General features: G+C 48.5%; 1 protein-coding gene across 1 annotated transcript in view; it reads left to right on the plus strand.

Annotated features, from left to right (window-relative positions):
* LOC130125329 (glutamate receptor ionotropic, kainate 2-like) overlaps nucleotides 1–27,721 on the plus strand; it is a 100,206-nt gene that overhangs the window by 5,933 nt on the left and 66,552 nt on the right. The window contains exon 2 of the mRNA XM_056294880.1: nucleotides 27,112–27,279. Coding sequence (XP_056150855.1) covers nucleotides 27,112–27,279 — 168 coding nt within the window. The remainder of the gene's footprint in view (nucleotides 1–27,111; nucleotides 27,280–27,721) is intronic.

Raw genomic sequence — 27,721 nt, forward strand, 5'->3', positions numbered from 1 at the left:
TGTGCGTGCGTGTGCGTGTGCATCCAGCTGAGGGAGAGCGACTGGAAATAGGGGAACAGAAAAGGTGTGTGTGGAGGCCGGCAGATAAAGAGTGATGCTAGATTAGTCTGCCTCAGAGCAGTCCACTCTTAGTCATGGTCCGTGGTCTCCTTTAGTAATTTATTGTTCTGAAACGCTTTTAGTGAAACAGAAGCACAAAAGGGGCGTCTAGCAGACTGTGGCGCCATGGCGGGAGCCCGGGATTTAAGCCCTTGCACCGCAGTTCAGAGTACGTGTTGTGTGTATAGTCGAGAGCAAAGCCACGAGACTGCCGTAGCACGGTAAGATACCGGAGAAGAAGAAGAGGGCTTTGCGGGAGGAAAAGCAAGGGGGGGGGGAATTTGATAGCAGTACATAAAATCTTGGGGAACTACAAAATTGAAATGGTCCGGGTGGCATGGCGGTCTATTCCATTGCCTACCTACGCGGGGATCGCCGGTTCGAGTCCCCGTGTTACCTCCGGCTTAGTCGGGCGTCCCTACAGACACGATTGGCCATGTCTGCGGGTGGGAAGCCGGATGTGGGCATGTGTCCTCGTCGCTGCAGTAGCGCCTCCTCTGGCCGGTCGGGGCGCCTGTTCAGGAGGGGAGGGGGAACTGGGGGAATAGCGTGATCCTCCCGCGCGCGCTACTTCCCCCCTGGTGAAACTCCTCACTGTCAGGTGAAAAGAAGCGGCTGGCGACTCCACGTGTATCGGAGGAGGCATGTGGTGGTCTGCAGTCCTCCCCAGATCGGCAGAGGGGGTGGAGTAGAGACCGAGACGGCTCAGAGAGCAGGGCTGATTGGCCAGGTACAATTGGGGAGGGGGGAAAAGGGGGGGGGATACAATAAAACTGAAATGGATTGCAAACATCTATTCTGCTTCTACCCAGTCATGAAGTAAACCCTGTCCCAATTGATCCTCGTCTGTCTTCGCTGTGAGCAACTTTTAAAATTGCATGAACCAATAAAAACAATATCCATGTAAGTGCTCATCCGCGAGCACCGCCGGGGAGACGTGCCCCGCCAGAGCCCTGTGGGCCTCAAGGCCTCTTTACAAACGCATGCACACTCAAAACAACAAAAAAAAAGAAAGAAAAGAAAATCAAAGCAGAAAACGGAGCGGCTGTGCAGAAGGGGGAGAGGTGCACGTAGACTCGCACTGGTGGCGGTGGATTAATGATGACTGTGAGTAACCGCAGGCTGCAGGGCCGACAGTTCCCCTTCTTGATGTCGGGGAACAACCACACCTCTCGCTGTCATCCTGCCATGGAAAAACCAACACGGCAACTCCTCCTCGGGAGTAAATAACACGTATAATCAATGATTGTCTGATAGTCTGATAAGATGCTAATCCATCCACGCGCATCTGCCGGCGTATAGTGTGCTCTGCACACGTCTCCGGTCGGAGGGAAGACGTCCCACCTGCTGACGGGAAACGCCATGCATCAGTATGCACGCACAGAAGACCTTTGACTCCGTGGTACCGAATCAGGCCTAATCAGAAGTGGTGGAGTGCCTTCACAGGAGAGACAATAGCTTAGCAATTGTCCATCACGGGAGTTGATGGTGGCGCTAATTGGAGGACGACGTTAAGTGTTTACTCTGGTTTGTTACTCATAGCTGCGAGCGGCTCGTTCGTAATGGGGGGGGGGCGCGGTGGTTAGCGCCATCGCCTCACATCAAGAGGGTGCTGGGTTCGAACCCCGGGGTTGTCCAACCTTGGGGGGGGGGGTCATCCCAGGTCGTCCTCTGTGTGGAGTTTGCATGTTCTCCCCGTGTCTGCGGTGGGTTTTCTCCAGGTGCTCCGGTTTCCCCCACCATCAAAAAAACATGCATGTTAGGGTCAGTACTCCTGTCTGCGCCCCTGACCGAGGCATGGCAAGACGAACTGGAGTTGGTCCCCGGATGCTTCACGGCGGCTGCTGCCCACTGCTCCTAGCTACACGGCCAGGATGGGTTGAATGCAGAGCAGAATTTCCCTACGGGGGTCATTTAAGTATATCAGAATCAGAATATCGTACATGATGTGGTTCTGGAGTCGAATAGACCAGGTGCAGATCTGCCCAGAGAGCTAAATCAGCTGCAGCCGAATTTAAAGCTCGCACCTCAGGTGGAGATGTCCAAACACCACGCGCACCGCAAAGGGCGCACAGTGACGTCAAATCGTCTAAACTCCAAAGTCAATCAGTTGCAGGGAAGCCCTCCGGCTGCGGACGAACAGCTCTGATGCGAGGCAACGATGATGTTAAGATGCAGCGATTCACCTTCACCTCCAGCCGACTGAATAAGGGAGGAGGAAGAAGAGGGTGAGGAGGAGGAGGAGGAGGAGGAGTGTGTAGCGGCTGACTGAAAGAGAAAGCAGAATATCCGCTCCTATTGACAGCACCGCAAGACGGATGTCTGAACGCTCCCCTGCTTCTGTCTGTGTGAACCAAGGACACGGGGGGAGGGGGGGGGTAAATGTGGGAGTGCGTATTGAGGAAGGCTTACTTAAATCATGCTCTTTGAATCAGTGTGACACTCCATTGTCCGCCATCCACCGGGGCTATGCAAAAACCCCTCTTCCTGCAAGAATGTTAAATTACATTTTTCTTTTTTCTTTTTTTCTTTTTTTTGTCCTTCCACCTTTTTCTGCCCATGGACTTCTCAGCAGCATTCATACAGCCCGTCTTAAACGAGTCCTCCAGTCTTTTGTCAGCCAGGCTTTGTGGCGAGGACAGCAGAGACGCTGGTGTGGCTTTACATTCGTCACCTTGTACGGTCATAAAGATGGGAAAAGTTCCTCCTCTGCCCAACGCTGTTGACCACTGATTCATGAAATGGCCACCCCCACCCCCCAACCCCCCAACCCCCAACACACACACACGTATGCATACATACCTCGCCACCCCACTCCATCCACTTACACACACACAGCACGACAGACGGGGACGCACAAAGACAGACAGATTGATTTTCCGTGCAGAGAGGGGGCAGCCTGTCCTCTGCGCTCTGGGGTTTTTAAAGAGGCTGGAGGAATCCAATAGCCTCCGCTTGTCTCGGACATCTGCTAGGGCACCTGAACCCAAACCCGGCGTTTGCTTTGCAGACATGACAAATTATGGCGAATTCTTGCCCGGCGCGACGTGAGCGACTGTGAGAAACACCGGCGCCAACGGTCAACCACAGACTGCGGAGGGGGCTGTTGAGCTTTTCTTCAATCTTACCGCCGGGGTTTTTATTTATTTATTTTATTTTATTTTATTTTATTTATTTTTTGGATCGGACATATGACTTTGTATGTGTTTTGAAGGTACAGTCAGTGGCGGTTCTAGCTTGTATGGCGCCCTGGGCAACCCCCCCCCCCCGCCTTCAACCCCCCTCCCCCCACCAACAAAAAAAGCACCATTCTGCACTAACTGAAATTTTAGGCAAACATTTGGAATAACGCAAATAAATAATCACAACATTTAAAACTACATGAACACACTGCAAAAAATAATTTAAAAAAGAGAGGCAACCTATTACGAGCCCTTTTCTGAGTGATCTCAACTAGAGTGTCTAGTTTCTTCTTCTCCTTCTTATTCTTCTTCTTCTTCTTCTTCTTCGTCTTCTCCCGGCTTGTTCCCTGTTTTTCAGGGGTCACCACAGCGGATTTTATTGTTTCCATTGGTACCCTGTGAGGGCACAGCACCAACGGCGGCCATCGTTAACTTGGGCCTTGACCGATCCAATATGGTCTTGTCAATCTTCACACTGATTTGGCAAAATTTTACGTCGGATGCCCTTCCTGACACAACCACTAATCCTATGGACCCTATGGTTTATCATCATCATCATCATCATCATCATTATTATTATTATTATCATTATTATTATCATTATTGCAGATTAATTTTACAGTGTATAAAATATGACTCATAACTATCAAAAAGAAGTAACAAAAGCAAATAGAAATAAATTGTAACTACAAATAACAAAAGAGAATTGAATTATTACACTATTACCCAATTGCTAACAAAAAACACACAAATCAAACTAAATTACATCAATCCGTCCATCCATCCATCAATTATCCAAACCTCTTATCCTGCTCTCAGGGTTGGGGGGATGCTGGAGCCTATCCCAGCAGTCACTGGGTGGCAGGCGGGGAGACACCTTGGACAGGCCACCAGGCCATCACAGGGCACACATAAATCCAAGATCACTCAAATACACAAATAGAATAGCACTCTTATAAAGAAGAGAACCTGATTATTACACTACTGCGCTTTAAAGAAGAAACACACAAACGAAATTGCATAACTGCGATCTAAACCCTGACCCTACTTGCCTTCCTTGATGAAAACTCATCAATTACATCATCGTCAGAAATCTGCCTCGCAACTGCATGGTCAATACTGATTACAGCAAGGCCACTAAGGCGTTCCGGTGACCTGGTGGACCTCGGGTAGGACATGATGAGCTTCAGCTTTAAAAAGCTCCCCTCTGCTTCAGTACCGGTCACTGGAAGAGCAAGACATCTGAGAACGGTCCACAAACTTGGATTCATTTCTGAGAGCCTCCCTTTCATGTGTAAATATCTGCAGCTCAAGCAGGGTCACGGTCGCGAACAGCACCAGCATGTGCACTTCTGCTGCTCTAAGCGAGAAACAATTATGCCGCTCCTCTATTGCGTCATACCATAGCAGCAACAACACACAAAGGCAAATATGCATATATGCATACACATAATGCGAACGGTCTAGTGCAACGCTGTTGTGCTCAACTTGCAATAACATGCATGATGCAATATGCGGGCATTTGCAGATCCATATACAAATAACAAGCCAAACAGGTTCTGCCAAATAACTCCAGTAACCTGCCTCCAAATTCTTGACAGCAGCCATGACAGTACGTATAGCTGCTTTCCAAATAATCCAATTTCAGCTCCTCAAACTAAATAATGCCACAGCAAATCCCTCCGATACACCATTCTCATGTGCATCAAATACACACACACCCACACCCACACACACACGCACGCACACGCACACACACTCAAATGTGCGCAAGCACATATCATCAGCAACTTAAACGGCGGCCATTTTTTTCTTTCTCGCAGACAATCTCGAAATTAGTGTCAGTAGGCCAGCCTATCACTGGCTCATGAGAGCTGGGGGCGGGAGGTGGCTGCAGGTGCAGGGTGATTGACACATTCCTTAGCAAACTGCTGTGCTTACAGAACATGTAGCCTAGCAAGCCTGCGGGCACTGCTACTGGTCACTCCACGAGTTTGCTCGTGAACAGCGGACCCACATTTCGCCGACCTTGGAGATTATCTAGTTCCCCTATGAGGATGCGCTGGCAGCGGTCGCAAAACTGATCATGCGAACGTCTCCATTTTGATTTTGTTTTTTGTTTTATGTGCGGGGGGGGGGGGGTTCCGTGCAAGATGCTGCCCTGTGCGCTGGTTGCCCACGTCGCCCATCCGCTACTGGGTAGAATAGAGACGAGGCATCTCATGAGCTTGTGCAGACGCCTTCAAAACGGTAGTGATGGGCGTCCGGATAGCGTGGTGGTCTATTCCGTTGCCTACCAACTCGGGGATCGTTGGTTCGAATTCCCGTGTTATCTCGCGTCCCTATGGACACACCGGATATGGGTGTGTGTCCTTGTCGCTGGGCTAGCGCCTCCCCTGGTTGGTCGGGGCGCCTGCTTGGGGGAATAGCGTGATCCTCCCACGCGCTACGTCCCCCTGGCGAAACCCCTCACTGTCAGGTGAAAAGAAGCGGCTGGTGACTCCACATGTACCGGAGGAGGCATGTGGTAGTCTGCAGCCCTCCCCGGATCGGCAGAGGGGGTGGAGCAGCGACCGGGACGGTTTGGAAGAGTGGGGTAATTGGCCAGGTAGAATTAGGGAGAAAAGGGTGGGTGGGGGGGGGTATTGAGTGAATACGTCAAAGAATAAATGCAGTTGCGTAGTTTTTTTTCCTCTTGTTAACGTTATATAATCGTCATTGGTAAGAAAATCTCTTCCCTCTCTTGTCTCCTACTGTACAGTCACACAGAACGGGACGGCATACTTAGCACCGCTCTGTTCATGCGAACAAAGCAAGAAAACGCATTAGTAGTGCAAAAAAAATACAGTTTGATGACGTCACCAGGAACGTAATCTGAGGTCAGTTTAGCGAGCCAGTGTTCACACGCACGGATGCTGGAGCATGACGTCACGTGTCGTTCTGATTTTAGCAAAACTACTGCAGATCGACATCTTTTAGAGAGAACATATGGAAGGAAATGAACGTTGGTGTGTACAGTTCAGGGAGGGAGCTCGTGGCAACGCCAAATTTATCTTCCGTTTATTGACAGATCCCATCAAGGTGGAGTGGGAGGGACTTTGTCGCAGCTATGCTTTAAACTGGTTATTTGTTATTATCGCTTCGCGATCTACTACTACTACTACTACTACTACTTTCGGCTGCGCCCATTAGGGGTCGCCACAGCGGATCATTTCCATCTGTTCCTGTCCTCTGCATCTTCCTCTGTCACACCAGCCACCTGCCTGACCTCCCTGACCACATCCATAAATCTCCTCTTCGGCCTTCCTCTTTTCCTTTCCCCTGGCAGCTCCACATTCAGCATCCTTCTCCCAATATACCCAGCAGCATCTCTCCTCCTCACTATTCACAGGGGATGTGGGAATGGTTGAATAGTACACATGGCCAATGTAACTCTAGGTAGTGGTCACGCCCATATTTGCATATGAAGGGAATCGTTGGTTCCGGTCGTCTGCATGGTTTATAAGGGTGGGGGGGGGGTGTACCTGCAGACGGTTGAGACTGATATGAAGAGGTCACTTAGATGAGTGATGAAACGTTTCTCTCAATAAACATTGTGTCTAGATGAACTGATTCAACCTTCTTTGGTTTTCTTACCTGGATTATTGCGCATGCGTAAAGACATTCTATCGCTTGGTATTCAGTCGAGGTAGGATTTCACAGAAACGCCATCGACAGAGACGCAAATTAGATGTGCTCTATCGCCGTTAATGTGCTCAAACAAGTCGATCTTCTGAGGAAAGCTTGAAGGGTTTATCATGTGTCAGCTTGCTTTTCCGGGCGGTTGGTTCGCTAAAAACACGATTCAGACGAGCTATACTTGAGCTCTGTTGGGCCAGTGCGAAAGCATCCATTTTATTAGCATCCAGTCGTGACATTAAGTAAATAATATGATAACATTAGCGTTTGTATTATTACATAATATAACGGCAGCGCTGAGAATGTGCAGTCAATACTAGTATATGTCTGCTTCCATATTTACAAACATGAGATGATGATCTCGTGTCATTCAGTGGCGCTTGGCGTTCACAACACAACGCGTCCGTATTTTACAAATACATCACACGTCTGCCGGGTCTTGCTGATATCAGTTGGTGTTTTTTGACTGCGTGGGCAGGCTTTTCTTTCCTTCTTTCTTCCTCTTATCTGTCGGAATGCCATGTTATTGTTTGTTTGTATTCAGGGCGCTTGCAACAAAATTGACACTTCATCTTGTAGTTAACTGTACGTTATTGACTTCAACCTGTAGCTGTAATTATCAGGTAGCTTGCATACAGCGGGGGCTGGTGGGAGACTGATGAACCCGGTCCAGGAGCTGACATTTCCCTCCCTGCGGCTGGGGGAGGGCAGGGGAGGGGAGGGGCAGGCGTGCAGCAAGGTGTCCGCTCAGGGCAAATGGATGATCCATTCTGTGGTTTAATGGAGTGTCTTTCTATCTGCCTTTGTACTTTACACTTCTCTGCCCCCCCCCCTCTTTTTTTGTGGACCCTCCACCCCCCCCCCCCCCAATTGTATCCGGCCAATTACCCCACTCTTCCTAGCCGCCCCGGTTGCTGCTCCACCCCCATCTGTTGATCCGGGGAGGGCTGCAGACTACCACGTGCCTCCTCCGATACATGTGGAGTCGCCAGCCGCTTCTTTTCACCTGACAGTGAGGAGTTTCGCCAGGGGGACGTAGCGCGTGGGAGGATCACGCTACCCCCCCTCCCCACCTCCCCAGTTCCCTCTCTCCCCTGAACAGGCGACTGACCAAAAGGAGGCGCTAGTGCAGCGACCAGGACACATACTCACATCCGGCTTCCCACCCGCAGGCACAGCCGCAGCCGGAGGGAACACAGGGATTCGAACCGGCGATCCCCGTGTTGGTAGGCAACCAGGACCGCCACACTACCCAGACTCCCCCTCTCACTCTCTTTAACACCATCTGTCTTGCCAGCCTCTCCTTCTTTGTTGCCTGATGACACCGAGAGTTGACAGACGCAACTCCCATGTTGTGCACCTTTTGCACTGGGCCGGTACGGGGAGGCATGGCTCAGGAGGCAGAGCGGGTCGTCTAGTAGTAGGAAGGTCGCTGCTTCGATCCTTGGCTTCTGCGGAGAGCGTGTCGAAGTGTCCTTGAGCAAGACACTGAACCCCTAACTGCTCCCGATGAGCAGGTTGGCGCCTTGCATGGCAGCCTCCGCCATCAGTGAATGAATGAATGAATGGGTGGATGGGTGAATGTGGGGCGTACACTGTAAAGCACTTTGAGTGGTCGGTAGACCGGAAAGGCGCTGTATATACACGCAGTCCATTTGCTGTGTGTTCTGGGTGTGAACAACATGGTCGCCACCCCTTCGTTTTCTTAAAACAAACACGTCATCGAGGGAGACGGTGTCCTGCGACACTCTCCCCCCTTACTTTTCCATTTGTGCCTTGCCCTTCCTTGACCTTACATTCTCTGCGGCGTTGTCTCCGTCTCCCTTTCTTGTCTCGACTTCTGTCCCTGTCCTTTCTCCACCCCCCCCCCTCTCTCATTACATCCTATATTCCCTTGTTCTTCGTGTCCTTGCAGACGTAGGGAGGGGAACTTTGCGTTTCCCACACGCGAGCCGAATCTATCCCGGTCCGCCATTTGATATCAAAGAATACCTCCCATCTTTTGATCGAACCCGCCTCTTTCCCAGAACAGGGGTGGGGTGGGGTGGGGTGGGGTGGGGAGGGGAGATGGGGGGGGGGGCTAACAGCACGGCGTTGTTCCAACCAAACATAAAGAACACTTCCCTAACACCGACTTTCACCGCCTTCAGCGTAAATGTGCTGCAGGAGTCTCTGCACCGGAAATTCTCCTTTAACTTGTCCCGTCCCTCTCATCCGCATCACACACCCCCCCCCCACACACACACACACAACGGAAACGGGTTTCATAAAAGGAATCAATACGGAACCGCAGCCTTCACTTGGTCTTTCCGAGTCTCGGGCTCCTTTATGGGGCTGAAGTGTGTGACCTGGTTTTCTCCACAGTCAGTGTGGTCTGTCTGTCTGCTTCTCTCCAGCGCATCACAGGAAATCCAGCCAGTTCGTCTGGACGCACTGAGAGAAACGTTTCATCCCTCACCTAAGTGACCCCCTCAGTCTCGGCTGACTGCAGGTACCCCCACCCTTATACGCAATACAGTGGCACAACGACCTGCAGTCAGTTGGCACTGAAGAGGTCATGAGGGATGAGGGATGACACGTTTTTCTCAGTGAGCGTTGGGTCCAGATGAACTGACTCGACTTCCTGTGATTTCCTTACCTGGATTACTGAGCATGCGTAAAGACCTCTCCAGTGCATGTTAAGTACCTATTATTTCAACGGGGGGGGGGGGCTTGTGCCTCCACAGCATTTTCAGGATGAGTTATAACAAATTCACAGCTCAAAACGGTTCCTTGAAAACACGGGGATCGACGGTTCGAATCCCTGCGTCACCTCCGGCTTGGTCGGGCGTACCTATAAACACAATTGGCCATGTCTGCGGGTGGGTACGTGTCCTGGTCGCTGCACTAGCGCCTCCTCTGGTCGATCGGGGCGCCTTTTCGGGGGGGAGAGGGGGAACTGGGGGGAACAGCGTGATTCTCCCGCGCGCTACGTCCCCCCTGTGAAACTCCTCACTGTCAGGTGAAAAGAAGCGGCTGGTGACTCCACGTGTATCGGAGGAGGCATGTGGTAGTCTGCAGCCCTCCCCGGATCGGCAGAGGGGATGGAGCAGCGACCGGGGCGGCTCGGAAGAGTGGGGTAAATGGCCGGACACAATCGGGGAGGGAAAAAAGGGGGGGTTTCCCGGAAACCCCCACGACAGCTTAACACTCATTTGGACTCTTTAGGATCACAATTTGTTGCCTTTAATGCAACAAATCGTCCAACCCATACGACCACATAGTAGGTCGTTTGTTCCTACCCTCTAATACGACCCATAGGAGCGTTTCCAAAATTAGCGCCCCTACCGGCGGCAGGAGATATGCCACAGATACTGTGCATTGTGGGTTCGCCTCTGTGCATTGTCGGTTTTTATTTACTTGTTGACATCCCCCTTGTTGACATCCGTGTCTCATTTAATGCTAGCTACCAACCACGACCAACTTATCCAACATTTCCTCACATTTCCGCACTCCACTCATTCTCTCATCATCATCATCATCATCATCATGACCAACCACAACCAACTTATCCAACATTTCCTCACATTTCCTCAATCCATTCATTCTCTCATCATCATCATCATCATCATCATCATCATCATGACCAACCACGACCAACTTATCCAACATTTCCTCACATTTCCTCACTCCACTCATTCTCTCATCATCATCATCATCATCATCATCATCATGACCAACCACAACCAACTTATCCAACATTTCCTCACATTTCCTCACTCCACTCATTCTCTCATCATCATCATCATCATCATCATGACCAACCACAACCAACTTATCCAACATTTCCTCACATTTCCTCAATCCATTCATTCTCTCATCATCATCATCATCATCATCATCATCATCATCATCATGACCAACCACGACCAACTTTTCCATCATTTCCTCACATTTCCTCACTCCATTCATTCTCTCATCATCATCATCATCATCATCATCATGACCAACCACGACCAACTTTTCCATCATTTCCTCACATTTCCTCAATCCATTCATTGTCTCCGGTGTTTATTCTGGCTGTTGTTGGGCTTGGCTGTGTTCATATTGCAGGACATGCCACCTCATGGTAACCGGTCAACTTGCAAAGGTTGTGTGTTGCACAAAGCTTGGCTGGTCGCTGATCTGTATTGTATTCTTTACATGTAACTACTTATTTGCATATTAAAACCGCAGTCAGCAACGTTTCCGCTCCATCTCCTTTACCATCTTATGAAGATAATCACCCGCCTCTGCTGTTGTGTCTTCCGTTTTCCTCTCTTCCTGCTCCTCATTATGTCCAGGAAGGGCCGTCTCGGTTGTGTCTGTTGCAAAACACCGAGTAAAAAAGGAAATTATATTTTAGATTAATTTTTTTTGCATCATTTTAAAGCAATGATGTTTATTGCGGTCAACAGGATGTCGTTTGCATTTCCCGATTCTCGTTCTTGATGACATTAGCGGCCATTACTTTAGTTTGTGTACAGTAATGTTTTCCCATCTGCAGTGTTTCCGTCAGCAGCGCTGTCTTCCCCTCCCACAGCATCTGAGGTAACTCAGCCCATATGACTATCTGATTCCTCAACAGTCTTTTTCTTTTCCCTTCAGTAATTGTAAAGAATTGCACTGTAAAAGTTTTCTAACCCCCCAAAAAAGAAAGAAAAAAAATCCTATTTCATGTCATCCATACCACAGTCTCGTCCCACATACATAAAAGTCCCTCTGCAAAGATGAAGGCAGTCTGCTGGATTAATCCCTGACCTTTGGCTCTGACTGGAGATAGTGTCTGTCCTTCTGTATGAAAGCCGGTCTAATTTTACAGTCACTTTGTTCAGCCTCACAATGGGCGGTGTGTAATACGAAGCCATTCTGATGAGCAAGGAGAACAGAGGGAATAAGAATAAAAGGTGGTGGTGGGGGAGGGGGGGCTCCCATATCATTTGCTGAGACCTAATTGCAACATAATTTATTTTCTTAAGCCCCAAAGTCAAATACACACATGCACGCACACACACACACACAGGCACACACACACGCATTAAATCTTTGCTGACAGAGTAATGATGTAATGATGTAAGCTTGCTCTGCAGCTTAATTGGGAGGTGCCGTGCACCGATGGATAGAACAAACGGGAGAGCAACAGTCCGTTCTCCTTTGCATCAGATTTTATAGGTTTGTTTGCTTTACCGGATGATTGGTCATTTATTTATTACTACTTGATTGATCCCCGTGGGGGAAATTCTTCTTCTGCGTTTAACCCATGCTAGCTAGCTAGCTAGCTGCGTGGCTAGGAGCAGTGGGCCGGGGACCAACTCCAGCTCGTCTTGCCATGCCTCGGTCAGGGGTACAGACAGGAGTACTAACCCTCCTAACATGCATGTCTTCTTGATGGTGGGGGAAACCGGAGCACCCGGAGAAAACCCACCACAGACACGGGGACAACGTGCTAACTCCACACAGAAAGGGCCTGGGTTGACCCCCAAGGTTGGACAACCCCGGGGTTCGAACCCAGGGCCTTCTTGCTGTGAGGCGACACCACTAACCACTGGGCCACCGTACAATGTTATTATGCGTTATTTATTTGCTTATTCATTGTTTTACTTCCTTACTTCCTGCTGGGGGGAAAGAAAATCTGCTGGAATTCCCACTGCGCAAAAATTTAGGGATCTTCTGCATGTTTCAAGATCACAGTTTTAGTCAAATACATTATATCTGTGTTTATTTTGGTGACTGGTAATGCTCGAGGGCCAGACACTCCAGGGAGGCCGCAGACACCCCTTCCATTCAGCTACAGAGCCGTTCAGAGATGTGAGAAAAGACATAGTGCTCTAACGGTTTTATCCCACTTGGGAAAATTGCACAGCCATCAGCGTGCACCCCCCCCCCACCACCACCACCCATACATTCAGTGTGTAGGCCTCTCCCGGTCAGACCCAAGCCTATCCTAGCCTGCAGCGGGTAATTAGCATCCCTCACACGTGCTTAGGCTTGATTAAAACTTGTTTTACACGGAGCAGCCCTGTGACGTTACCATCTGTCACCTGCCGCCATGCCACCATTACATGTACTCCAGCTATAAGGAGAGAGAGAGAGAGAGAGAGAGAGAGAGAGAGAGAGAGAGAGAGAGAGAGAGAGAGAGAGAGAGAGAGAGAGAGAGAGAGAAGTGGAGAGAGAGAGAGGGAGATGGATAGAGAAAGATGGATAGAGATAGGGAGAGACAGAGAGACAGAGACAGACAGCAAGAGGTGGAGAGAGAGATGGATAGAGAGACAGAGAGACAGAGACAAACAGCAAGAGGTGGAGAGAGATGGATAGAGAGAGACAGAGACAAAGAGAGATGGAGAGAGAAAGAGAGAGAGACAGAGAGACAGAGAGAGAAAGGAGGTATAGAGAGTGAGAGAGAGCGATAGCATATTGTATTATTATTAGCATATTATCATATAGTATATAGTATATTATTAGCATATTATTATAGTTTGTATGTTATAACCTGTAATGTAGTGTTTTGTACCATCTTCTGCTTTGGCAACACTGCGTAAGTGAATACGGCCATGCCAATAAAGCCCTGCTGAAGCGAACTGAATCGAGAGAGAGATGGAGAGAGGAATAGCAAAAGATAAAGGGTAGAGAAAGGAATAGAAACAACCAGAGAGAGCAAGTGGAAAAAGTTACAAGAAGAAGAATGGAGAAGAATGGAGAGGAATGGAGAGGTAGGGAGAGGAATGGAGAGGAATGGAGAGGTAGGGAGGTGAATGGAGAGGAATGGAGAGGTAGGGAGGTGAATGGAGAGGAATGGAGAGGTAGGGAGAGGTAGGGAGATTTAGGGAGAGGAATGGAGAGGAATGGAGAGGTAGGGAGATTTAGGGAGAGGAATGGAGAGGTAGGGAGAGGAATGGAGAGGAATGGAGAGGTAGGGAGATTTAGGGAGAGGAATGGAGAGGTAGGGAGAGGTAGGGAGATTTAGGGAGAGGAATGGAGAGGTAGGGAGAGGAATGGAGAGGAATGGAGAGGTAGGGAGAGGAATGGAGAGGTAGAGAGAGGTAGGGAGAGGAAGGGAGAGGAAGGGAGAAGAATGGAGAGGTAGGGAGAGGAATGGAGAGGAAGGGAGAAGAATGGAGAGGAATGGAGAGGAATGGAGAGGAAGGGAGAGGAAGGGAGAGGAATGGAGAGGAAGGGGGAAGAATGGAGAGGAATGGAGAGGTAGGGAGAGGAATGGAGAGGTAGGGAGAGGTAGGGAGAGGAATGGAGAGGAAGGGAGAAGAATGGAGAGGAATGGAGAGGTAGGGAGAGGAATGGAGAGGAATGGAGAGGTAGGGAGAGGTAGGGAGAGGAATGGAGAGGTAGGGAGATTTAGGGAGAGGAATGGAGAGGTAGGGAGAGGTAGGGAGATTTAGGGAGAGGAATGGAGAGGTAGGGAGAGGAATGGAGAGGAAGGGAGAGGAATGGAGAGGTAGGGAGAGGAAGGGAGAGGAAGGGAGAAGAATGGAGAGGAATGGAGAGGTAGGGAGAGGAATGGAGAGGAATGGAGAGGTAGGGAGAGGAATGGAGAGGAATGGAGAGGTAGGGAGAGGTAGGGAGAGGAATGGAGAGGTAGGGAGAGGTAGGGAGCGCTCTGTGCAGCTGGCTCTGCTCGTGGAGCACACCCCACAGCTCAGAGCGCGCATCCTTTTCTGTGCAAAACCTCCGGGTAGCAGGTTTTGAGGATTTTGACGGGTTTTGTTTTATCCTTGAATTTCATGTCGTCCTTTACAGTACCGCTGGAGCGGTGTTTGATGGCGCCGGAGTCTATAAAAAGCCATCCACAAACCAGTGCATAAATTCCCAAATGTCTTGTCCTCTTGTCTGCGTGAAGAAAGACAGTTGTGCTTTACTTCCGGAAGAGCTTTCAGGAAAACATGAACGTTTCGCCAGCACACTATAAAACCCGAACAATGTATTATTGTGTTAATTGTAATTGCTGTGGTTTATGACAACAGTTCTTGACAGTGCAGTGATATGTAAGACAGTGACATGTCGCATTGTTTGGATGTGTGTATATATTTGATCCTACAACAGCCAGGGGGCGCTCGTGAGGAGCCGTAATGCGTTTGCAGGAATACTGCATGCCCGCATTAGACATCGCTCATCCTGCACTTACATCACATGCATGCACACTTCCCGGACAGCAGACGCATTTGGACCCAGTCTGGGCCACTTCTGGTACTTACGGCTCAGTTACGGCACTGGTAACTGTTGCGTGGGCCGGACGTGGCCCGAATGTAATGAACCGGGCCTGACTCGGGTTACAGCACATAATGTGAGGGCCAGATGTGGGCCACATAAGGTGGACCCGTGGCTGAGTTGCGGCAGCCGCACTCGCCCTGAGTCAACGCCGTCATTCAAGGCCAAACGTGGCCCGGAAGGTGTCTGCAGACGTGGGCCATGTGAGATGGAAACTTGTATGACATTAATGAACAGGAAGAGTTACTCTCAAAGCTTGGCGTCCTCCAAAGCAGGATAGATAGTTTGCCAGGAGAGAGCAGTCTGAGTTACTGGCTGCTGAATTTCTAGAAGCGTTTTTCTTTTCAAACGATGCTTTGCAGAATAAACTCTTTCGTATGCTAAACTGATTTATTCCATAGCGTCCCAACGCCACGTGAGCCTAAAGCACGCTGTAAGATGAAATGTTTGCACCTTTTGTGTCGGCGTGTTTCAGTGTGTGTGTGTGTGTGTGTGTGTGTGTGTGTGTGTGTGTGTGTGTGTGTGTGTGTGTGTGTGTGTGCGTGCGTGCATAACACTGCTGATGTCTGTGTGCAGTTGTGTGTACTTGTATGTGTACCCGTGTAGCGTTGCATGTTATTGAACTGTGACGTGTTTTTTCTGGTATATTGTGTGCTTGTGTGTGTGTGTGTGTGTGTGTGTGTGTGTGTGTGTGTGTGTGTGTGACTGCACTGCGACTCAAAACTATTGTAACGTGCATGGATAAGTAGACACGTTGGCCGCTGGCTGACGGGTCTAACCTTTCCGTCGAGCGGTTAGCGATGTCTTCCGCGGCGCGGGAGATACGGGTTCGCGCCGCGGCAGTTCCTGTGGTTCCCCCCCCCCCCGAATTCGCTACAATATTGTGTTTGACTCTTGCAATGACAATTTGATTTAGATAACACATTTCATCACAAGTAAGCTCAATGTGCTTTACATTAGAAGACACAATATAACGGGGCGTCCCGTCAGTGTGGCGGTCTATTCCGTTGCCTACCAGCACGAGGATCGCCGGTTCGAATCCCCGTGTTACCTCCGGCTTGGTCGGGCGTCCCTACAGACACAACTGGCCGTGTCTGCAGGTGGGAAGCCGGATGTGTATATGTGTCCTGGTCGCTGCACTAGCGCCTCCTTTGGTCAGTCTGGGCACCTGTTCAGGGGGAACTCGGGGGAATACCGTGATCCTCCCACGTGCTCCGTCCCCCTGGTGAAACGCCTCACTGTCAGGTGAAAAGAAGCGGCTGGCGACTCCACATGTATCGGAGGAGACATGGGGTAGTCTACAACCCTCCCCGGATCAGCAGAGGGGGTGGAGCAGCGACCGGGACGGCTCGGAAGAGTGGGGTAATTGGCCAAGTACAAGTGGAGAGAAAAAGGGGGAATTTTTTTTTGAAAAAACAAGACAAAATATAAAATGTAGGCATATACATGACATAAACATAGGTAACATAAACAATATAAATATAAGATTATAAACATGAGTAAAATGAAGAAACTGAATCAACCATGTATGCACACTCAACACACCCAACATACATTCAACACACCATACCGCACAACAATTTAAAAACCCAAAAACATCAACACAATCAAATAAAAACAGAGGTTTCCATTTCATTTATTTATTTATAAATACATATTTCAAACAAATATCAAATATTACAATATAAGATAAATTACATTATATAACATGATTTTACATAATATAAATTCATATTAAATATCTAATAAATATCTCAGTGTTCCTGTGTTGTCTAATAAGGTACTTTAGACGCAAGATCCAACCTGCTCTTGCTTCTGTTTGTGTGCATGTTTGTGTGTGTGTGTGTGTGTGCATGTGTGATGTGTGTGTGTGTGTGTGTGTGTGTGTGTGTTTGCACCTAAGCTGTAATAGCATGATGCATTGTTTTACTGTGAAATATAGATTTCCATGGAACAACTTCTGCTTGATTTTTCAAAACATCGTTATAGCTGCTCCAGTTCTATTTCTATAAGTGCCTCTTTTCATTTCAGAACTGGAATGTGCGCGTGCGCGCACGTGTGGGCACGTGTATGCGCATGCGTGTGTATATATATATGTGCGTGTGTGCAGGTGTATGTGTACGCGTGTGTACACGTGTGCACATGTGTGCGCGTGCGTGCGTGCGTGTGCATGCTCAGGTGTCATCCCCGCTGTAGACGGGGTTTGTTATTAATGGCTTTAGAAGTGCGGGAGCAGGGGAGACAGGGAGTGAGAGGAAACACAAGCCACTGGGGACTCGAGGAATCCAGCGCGTGTGGAGCTGTACCCGCGGTTGGCACACACGGAAGCAAAAGGCGCCCCGCGCCTGACAAGTGAACACGAAGGGAGACCCGGCGGTGTGTGTCAGTACCACATGCTGTATGCCCCCCCTCCCTCCCCCAAGGCCGGGTCAGACGTGGCGTTATTAGCCCACGGTTCACACTCAGAACCGTTTCAGTATATATGCTCATTAGAAGAGATTGATGAGATTGATCTTTGTGGTGATGGTGTAGCTAATTAATGTACTGGGTGTAACTTGAAATTACGTCTCTGTGAGGGCCACGGGCTCCTGCTTTAAATTCTGATGTCATGCACACTTCCCCCAGATACTCTGATCTTCCACCGGTCAAGCTCGTATAACCTTAATGCATGTGTATATTTGTGACTCGGTGTGTGTGTGTGTGTGGGTGGGTGGGTGCGCGCGCACATGTGCAAGTTAGTATGTGTGCGTCCCACGGTTTTGTGGCGTCAGCCTGAGGCGTAGCCCCCAGCATTCACAGGTCACACGCCGGTCCGCTGAAATAACCCTTTTGATGGATGTCTTTATGCATGCTCAATAATCCAGCAAGGAAATCACAGAAAGGTGAATCAGTTCATCTGCACACGTTTATTGAGAAAAACGTCCCATCACTCATCTAAGTGACCTCTTCAGCCCCAGCTGACTGCCGGTATCCCCCCCCCCCCACACACCCACCCACACACCCACACACCATACGCAAAAAGGCGCGAGCTCTAACTAGAGTTACAATGGCCATGTGTACGATTCAGAAGTGCTTGAAAAATATTCACATTTGACAGCTTTGAGGGCTTTATGTGGCTAGTCTTTAACTTTTATGTGTCTCACCTTGCAATGTAGGCTTGACCAGAGGTGTGGATTTGAGTCACAACACTTGGCCTCAAGACTCGAGTCACAAATCCGATAAATTTAGACTTGATGTTGCCATATATTAAATGTGTGCTCTCAATTGTAGAAGTAAATCTTTATTTCTGTATTAACGCAGGCAAGCTTCGTGAGTACATACGGGTACTGTGTGGCGGAGAATGATAACAGCCAATGAGATTGACACGTGGTCTGTGCGTATATAACAGTGCATCTGTCAGTAAAGTTCCTCTTTCTACGTTTGATCCCGGTAAGAACAGAGCTGACGCCCCGCTGTGTACTTATTCCTCCGTAAAGTTAACACGTATTTCGGTCTAGCACTGGGTACACACGCCACAATCGCTGAACAATTCAGCTCTGACAACACCTGACTTGACAAAAATGAAAAACACTTGCAACTCAGCTTTGGCTTCATCACCAGTGACTCGTGACTTCACGTGGACTTGAGCCTTTTGACTTGGGCATGTCATCGGTATCAGCTGATAAAGGCTTTAAAATGAACTATCGAGGGTGTCCGGGTGGACTGGCGGTCTATTCTGTAGTCTACCAACGCGGGGATTGCCGGTTCGAACCCCCGTGTTACCTCCGGCTCGGTCGGGCGTCCCTACAGACACAATTGGCCGTGTCTGCAGGTGGGAAGCCGGATGTTGATATGTGTCCTGGTCGCTGCACTAGCGCCTCCCCTGGTCAGTCGGGGCGCCTGCTGAGGGGGGAGGGGGAACTGGGGGGAAGAGCGTGATCCTCCCACGTGCTATACGTCCCCCTGGCGAAACTCACCACTGTCAGGTGAGAAGAAGCAGCTGGCGACTCCACATGTATCGGAGGAGGCACGTGGTAGTCTGCGGATCGGCAGAGGGGGCGGGGCAGCAACCAGGATGGCTCGTAAGAGTGGGGTAATTGGCCAAGTACAATTGGGGAGGAAAAGAGGGGAACCCCCCCCCCAAATGAATAAAAAAATGTAAATTAAATATCGGCATCGGCCTGAAATGCCGATATGACAGTCCGATAAGATGACGCTTTAAATTATGCACACGTGACGTGAACCATTGACAGGGCATGGACGCGGCGCGTCACGGAGGTGGGGCGTATCCTTTCTTACCACATGCCACACCAGCTGAGTCTGTGTCGCACGTGGTTGTGTGCCAGCCGTGTCTCCTGGGGAGTTTTCCGGGATTTAAAGTAGGCTAGTTTGGAAAATGGGCAAGTTAAGTGGCAAATGCTTTAACGGGCACTGAATTAATTAACTAGATCGTTTTAGCCACAGGGTCATAGATACACGTCGATTTGATTGATTTTAGTATTTTAATGTGCCATGGGGGGGGGACCCCACAAGGTTGCATTGCTGAGTTACATTGCCTCTGGTACAGTATGGTATTTATTTTAATCGTGTGCGAACAGATTGCGCTCTTCTGTTGGAGGGCCGCGTGGCCGCATGTAGAGAAGAAAAAAATAGACCAGCCGCGTGAAAATAGAAACCAGCAGCGCGGGTGCACACGGCTTCTTCCGTGGTCTGTGTTGCAGCTTCACTTCAGTCCACCTCAGGAGAGACCTGATGTTCTCTGCAATTAGGCGGTGGGGGGGGGGTATGTGCATATGTCAGTATCGGCATCGGACAAAATGAGTTGGGAAATATCATCAACAATCCAACACCGTTATCCCTGCCTGAACGACTCGATACCTTCTTCGAGGGCGAAGATGAAATGCTTGTAAAAAGAGTGTGCAGCCAATCCACTCTTCGTTTCTGTAATTACAGATCCACTTTGAAATCGGTAATGAATACAAGATTTTTTTAAAAAAGAACTCATGATTGGCATTAATCTGCTAGTATTGATGTAACCGCTTATTTTCTTGCCCAGTGCGGGATTCGATACGAGGTGCACTGCGTCACAAGGCGACATCGCTCGGCTAGTGATGTCGTGTGTTATTAGTAGTTTACACTGCGTTAACATTTCGAAGTGGCATCAAATTCGATGAAGACTCCACGATGACTCGCTTAGGACCTGTAACTCAAGAGTTTAGGACTTGGGACTTGACTTGGGACTTGAAAAACAATGACTTGGTCCCACCACTGAGGTCAACTATCTTTACCAAAGCCCGTCTAACAACAAATAAATGCCTTGTGGAAGTCCCATTCTATTCTATCTTCTATTCTCTTCTATTCTATTCTATGCTGCATTCGTGTCCTTCAACAAGAAATCTTGCAGTTTTGCCTAAATTTATGGAATTGCTCGTTTCCGTGATAACAGACCACTGACCGGATGTTAGTCACATGACCCCACGTGAGGGTCAGCTCCCCGGGCGTCTTCTCGGAGGGTGACGGTCAGCCCTTGATGGGGGAGAGGTCAGTACAACACAAGGGGCGGGGCAGATTGATAGCCAGGGGTGGCGGCTCAGCGTCGGGCAGCCTATATCACATGCTATTCGCCGCCGTATGCCCCAGGGGGCGCTCCCGTTGGGAAATATCAGAGATATTCACAGAGCCGCTTCCATCACCGCCGTCCGCTCCTCATTCTCCACGGCTTCAGGTTGTCGATCCTGTCAATCCAGAGAGAGGGAGGTGGGCAGATACATACTGCGAAATGGATTCGGGTGGAGAAAGTGGGGTCGGGGTGGGGTTCAAGAGTAACCGAATGACGTACTTTGTGTACCTGGGCCACCTGCCCTAGCGACAGGGTTGCTCAGCTGTTGCCATGGCACCCATCCTACCACCCACCGCCGTCCTGCAGCTGCGCCACTGGCCATTAGTCACAGAGACAAGCAGTCTGTTCGCTCGAAACACCATCCTTGTGCCAATGAACAGCTCAGATTTAAAAAAATAAATATATATATAAAACTGCATCTCGGCCATAGCATAGCATAGATGCTTGGGTCGCCATGGCAACATATCTGACCCCATCTCCTCTCGTACAAGCGCATCTTTGAGTGGATCTGGTTAATTGTATTCCCCATCCCTTGACTGATAATTAACCCTAAAATGTTTTTGCTTTGCAGAGCAGAGATGCTCCCTGCATGTCAATTCCACTGAGTATAACACTATCATTCGGAGAAGCATGAAAGCGAAGAAATCATGCACGATTGCAATCCGTGTTGACTGCAACGCCTCAGCAGTCTGTGTACACGTGAAATAAGATTTAGAGCAATGGAATCACAATTTGCTCACTCGCGTAAACTTGCATTTCAATTTAGACAACAAACTGTTTCCCCGGTTGCTTTTGTGTGAAACCCTGATCCCTAGAGGGAGATGAGCTCTATTAACAGGCAATGCCATGTATGAGCAACTGGTGTGCTAATATGTAATTGGCTCCATTTCAAAAGGAAATTAAGTCTATGACCAAGTTACTGTGTAATATTCAGTCCAATACGCACCCCCTGATTAATTGTTAATAAACATTAAAAGGGAGTGAAAATTACACAGAGCAGCTATCCTGTGCTGGGCTTTCATTCGTTCACACACACGCACGCACGCACGCACACATGCAGGCAAGCACACACACGCACACACACACATCCAGATTAGCAGGTCTGTTTCCTCCATTCTCTTCCAAGTGATTACCAAAACCATAACTCACTGTGTTTTCATTTTCTCTATAACACACACCAGTCCCAATGAAGAGGCCTCCATAATTCACACACACACACACACACACACACACACACACACACACACACACACACACACACACACACACACACACACACACACACAGATTATCTCAGCGGGAACTCACACATCGCCCATCAGTCAGACCCTGAGTCTATAGAGGGGTAGAAGGATGGAAAGATGGATGGCAGGTGAAAGCGAACAATACAAAGCAGTCTTACACACCCTCCAACAGCGTTTTTGCGTCTAAACCAGATCCTGTTTGGGTATACCCTCACGTGAAGTCCATCTTTTAGAAGCTTAAATATTGAGGGACAAGATCGGCAATTTTGCCATTTACCTTCAACCCGTGCAAAACACTATGCATGGTATGTTTTTGAATTTGTACTCTTGTTTTGATGAAACAATCCCCCCCCCCCAAAAAAGATTCAAAACTCTCCTCTCTGATGAACAAGAAACGTTGTTGCGCTAAATTCCAGTTCCTCTTGCAAGCAACCTGAGAAAAGTGTGTCATGCGCTGAGACCCAGCGCACCCGAGCCTCGTAGTTAACTAACGGATCCTCTTATGAGTACAAGTTCGTTTCTCCACGGTGCTCTTCAGATCGGATGAGCGGGGCAGCTGTGCTCAGTCTGCTCCCTCAGGGGAAATGGTGTAATAATTATCTAGTATGTCATGACATGATTTATATCATCTTTTTATGGTGATTCCACCGAATCTGTTCTTTTCAAGATGAATGTGCCGTTACGGTAATATGGAAGAGCAATGTTATAATGGCATTAGCGTTTTGCAGGGGGGGCGGTCATGTTAAGACCCCCATCACTCCCGATTAGTGGGGCCGAGGCGTCCGCATGTGCCGTTTGAGCTGGTATCCAGACGTGCGTTACAGCACACGGCTCCTCTTTTCCCTGGCCTCAGCCATTGCACGACGCAGTGTAACCTTGGTTACTGTACACATTTTAGCTATTATTTTATTTATACATTTACATGTGTCGTATTTAAGTCGTTATCTTGCCGACGGGGGAATATTAGTTCCTACCTGCCATTGTTTTAGGAGGGACAGTGATGAGTGTCACAGAGGGGAAGTGACGTATGCGGTGGTAGCGCGAGGGAAGCGCGGTCAGGTTGTGAACTCCGGGAGAGGGAAGCGGGATGCTCGGCGCTGTCTTGCCGTGTCGCTGTACGTCGAAGATGTTGAATAAAACACGCCAGAAGAGCTGCGGGACGCTGCCAACGCAGAACAGAAGGGTCACACGCAGTAAGCAAGATGTATGGCGGGAAAAGAAAAAGCGTGTGTAAAAAAACCCCAAAAAGACAGATTAGCCGTAGCGGCTATTCCGTTGTCTGCCAACACCGGGATCGCCGGTTCTGTTCTTCCGGCTTGGTCGGACGTCCCTACAGACACAACTGGCCGTGTCTTCGGGTTGGGAAGCCGGTTGTGGGTATGTGTCCTGGTCGCTGCACTAGCGCCTCCTCTGGGTCGGTCGGTCGGGGGGGAGGTGGAATAGCGTGATCCTCCCACGCGCTCCGTCCCCCTGGCGAAACTCCTCACTGTCAGGTGAAAAAGAAGTTGATGGCGACTCCACATGTATCGGAGGAGGCATGTGGTGGTCTGCAGCCCTCCCCGGATCGCCAGAGGGGGCGGAGCAGCGACCGGGACGGCTCGGAAGAGTGGGGTAATTGGCCGGATACAATTGGGGAGAAAAATGGGAAAATCCAAAATGTATATATATAAAAAATACACTACTACACTTTGATGACAGTGATTAGAGTTTACTTTCCTAGCTGGTGAATTCCATTTTTTCCCATCATGCACCTTCCTCTGGCCACGTTGGACACGCTCAGCTGTGAACACATTGCTGGTACAGCGCTTTCTCCCCAGGTTTTCAGTATCTCACGCTCCCTCTGTCTTTCTGTCTGTCTTCGTTTCTTTCTTTCTTTCTCTCTCTCTCTCTCTCTCTCTCTCTCTCTCTCTCTCTCTCTCTCTCTCTGTCTGTCTCTCAGTAACTGAATCGATAAACAGGGTTTAATACCGCACGAAACTTTTTCGGTTAAGATTTCATCAAACTGACTTGGCCTTTCGAGAGGATGGGCACTATGGACTCATGAACTCAGTCATGTCTTTGAATGTGTTTCTCAGGGCTTCATTCAGCCTTCTTTCATCCCCCCCCCCCACACACACACCCTAACTCATTCTCTTTTAAGTTGGATTTCTGTAATGCTTCCTCGGAATTGAGTTCATTCTCAGAGGTGCTCTGTTTTTTTTTTTGTTTTTTTTTAATTTATGTTTGGCTTGAAAGTCCCAAGAATTTGCTCAACTCCACAATCGTTTTAACCATTTATCAGTTTGAAATTTACCATTTAACAGTTTGAGATATTTTAGCACCATGTAGCTCGATCGTGCGGCAGTTGCTACAACAGAGCTCCATCTTGCCCCGCCGGTTTACATGCAAATATCGTTGTTCCTCTTCTTACACCTCTTGTTCACCTGGCATTAACATGTCTCCTCACTGAGGAGATTGGAGGATTGTATTGTTGTAATGCATAAAAACTCCATAAGAGCCCAATGTAAATGCACACTTTACGCCATTTTAGGTAGCTGGAAACACGTTAAAACAAGAGCAAACTGTATCGATGCAATTTACATAAAATATTATATATTACATAGATATAGACTGATGACCCAAAACATTATGACCACCTGCCTAATATGCTGTTGGTCCTCCGTGTGCTGCCAAAACAGCAGACACCTGCTGAGGCATGAACTCCACAAGACCTCTGAAGGTGTCCTCTGGTATCTGGCACCAAAACATTAGCAGCAGATTCTTCAAGTCCTGTAAGTTGTGAGGTAGAGCCACCGTTGATCGGACTTGTTGGTCCAGCACATCCCATGGATGCTCAAATCAGATTGAGATCTGGGGAATTTGGAGGCCAGGACATCACCTTGAACACTTCATCATGTCCCTCCAAATCATTCCCAAACAATGTGTGCCGTGTGGCAGGGCACATCCTGCTGAAAGAGGCCACTGCCATCAGGGTTTACCGTTGCCATGAAGGGGTGTACCTGGTCTGGAACGATGTTTAGGTAGGCAGCACATGTCAAATTGATGTCCACATGAATGGCCGGACTCAGGATTTCCCAGCAGAATTTTGCCCACAGCATCACACTCCCTCCACTGGCTTGTCGTCTTCCCACAGTGCATCCTGGTGCCATCACTTCCCCAGGTAAATGGCGAACACGTACACGGCCATCCACGTAATCTAAAAGAAAACGGGACTCACTGGACCAGGTGACCTTCTTCTGCTGCTTCCAGGTCCAGTTCTGATGTTGGCGTGCGCATTGTAGGCACTTTCAATGGTGGACAGGGGTCATCACGGGCACTCTCATTGATATGCGGCTACACAGCCCCATACGCAGCAGGGTAGGAAGCACTGTGGGTTGTGACACATTCCTCCTGTAACTATCATTAAAAAATTTTGTGACTTGTGCCACAGTAGACCTTCTGTCGGTTCAGACCAGACGGGATAGCCTTTGTTGCCCTCGGTACATCGATGAGCCTTAGGTATCCAACACCCTGTCACCGGTTTGTGGTACCATTATCGGTAGGTACTCACCACTGCTGACCAGGAGCACCCCACAAACCTTGCTGTTTCAGAGATACTCTGACCCAGTCGTCTGGCCACAACAATTTGGCCCTTGTCAAAGTCGCTCAGGTCTTTACTCCTGCCCATTTCTGCTGCATCCAACACGTTGACTATGAGAACTGATCGTTCACTTACCATCTGATCTACCCAAACCTTGACACGTGCCCTTGTTTGGAGATGACCAACGTTATTTGGTTCACCTGTGAGTGGTCATAATGTTTTGGCTTATATTCTCTGCTCAAAGATAGATATAGATACTATATTCAAGAAGAAGAATCGTATACATAAATCTAAGAATAAATTACAGTGCAGCATTTCACTAATGTAATCAGAAAAGAGGAATTTGATTACACTGCGGCTAATAAATATATGTTATTGTCAGGTATCATTTTAATCCAACTAAGTCATAATCATATGTTGACAAGTTGTACGTGAGTTGCCTGCCTGTTAGTGTCAGGTGTAAAGAGGGCTTTTCTGTCTTCATTTAGAATTAGGAACTACATATATGGAGCATCTGGACCGCTAATCTCCTTTGTACCGTGCAGATTTCTAAATAATGAAGTGATAATTAACATGTTCATATGGGCCCAGTTTGCAACTGAGAAGACCCCGTTAACAATATTGTATTGTTTGCACCGTGTGGAAGAGGAGCTGCAATTATTTGCATTTGTAATGAGTCGTTTAAGTTTTTACTTTGTGATTAAATGAGATTTGTGAGGCATGATTCTCACATTGCTGAAATATAACGGACTCCCCCGCAGTCACACCATGTTACCCAAGGATACTCTCCTGTTAAAAATCAAGCAAACAAAAAAACGAGAGAAGAGGAGCATCACTTATTAATTAAAGTGGCTTATCACCCAGATAATTTTTATTTTCCTATTATATGGATTGATCTCATCTTAAATTTTATGTTGCTGTATGAAAATGAGAAGGCCTACCTCCCGTGCTGGCACACGTTTTGCTCTCCTCGTCGCTCTTTGGCGCTCTCTCATTTTCTCTTATTCTCTCACTCTGCTTCCCTGGATATGCCTTCTCTTAAACACTCCTCCGTTATCAAATTTTCATACTTTTCTTTCATTTAGACGTCATTCAAATCAGTGGAACATAAAGAAAGCGTGAACCCTTCTGTCAAGGCTGAGCGAGGGAGTTAAAGAAAGCCGGCGACCCCTGAACTCACCTCACTGCCCAGCTAATTGCCTATAATTACACAGGCGACGAGCAAAGAATGCAAATCAGCTGAGCTCCACACAGCCAAGCCTCATTGTGAACCTGTTTCGTGTCCATGTACGGCATAGTTATCTACTACATGGTGGTGGATGTGGAAGTTGTAGTATCTTGAGAGTACAAATCTTGAGATGTTTTAAAAGATGTAATTCCCATGTTTTAATGTCACCAGTATACCGAGGGATCTGTTTCAATTGGAAGGAACAAGGAAGTTGCTGTAAGTGTCCCATGTTTTTAGTTGTATTGTTTTCCTTTACTCCTCAGGGGGAATATTTGAATCCATCGAAAGCGGCCCCTCCGGAGCAGAGGAACTAGCCTTTAAATTTGCCTTGAACACAATCAACAGGAACCGCACACTACTCCCCAACACCACACTTACCTACGACATCCAGAGAATAAACATCTTTGACAGCTTTGAAGCCTCCAGGAAAGGTGAGTCAAGAAATATGGAGATCATGTTTCCCCTTCTTCACTCACATATCTTATTTGCTTTCACTCACAAAAATATCTGGTAGTCAAATTGATATTCTTTTTTCTGAGATCAGTGTGTTAATAGACACAATCTGAACAATCCAAACTTAACACTGGGTTAAAACACATAATGAACATGTAATAATAATAATGTAATAATAATGTAATGTGGGAAGATGGCTGCGCAAACTTACGTTTGCAGCAGCCTCACCCGGTACCATCCATGCAGTGTCTTTGTCCACGTCTGTCCACATCTTCATTTGATGGCTGGGAGAGCTGGCGCTGGATTGGCAGGGAGAGCTTGGTCTGCCGCGTCCTGTGGGCCCAGGGACCATGGCCCTGCCTGGAGCTGTGCCCGAAGAGGAAACACTGAGGGCAGTCTGACAGGACGTGGAAGCAGGGC

This window comes from Lampris incognitus, chromosome 15, assembly GCF_029633865.1.
Source record: "Lampris incognitus isolate fLamInc1 chromosome 15, fLamInc1.hap2, whole genome shotgun sequence".
In the NCBI taxonomy this organism is placed as follows: Eukaryota; Metazoa; Chordata; class Actinopteri; order Lampriformes; family Lampridae; genus Lampris; species Lampris incognitus.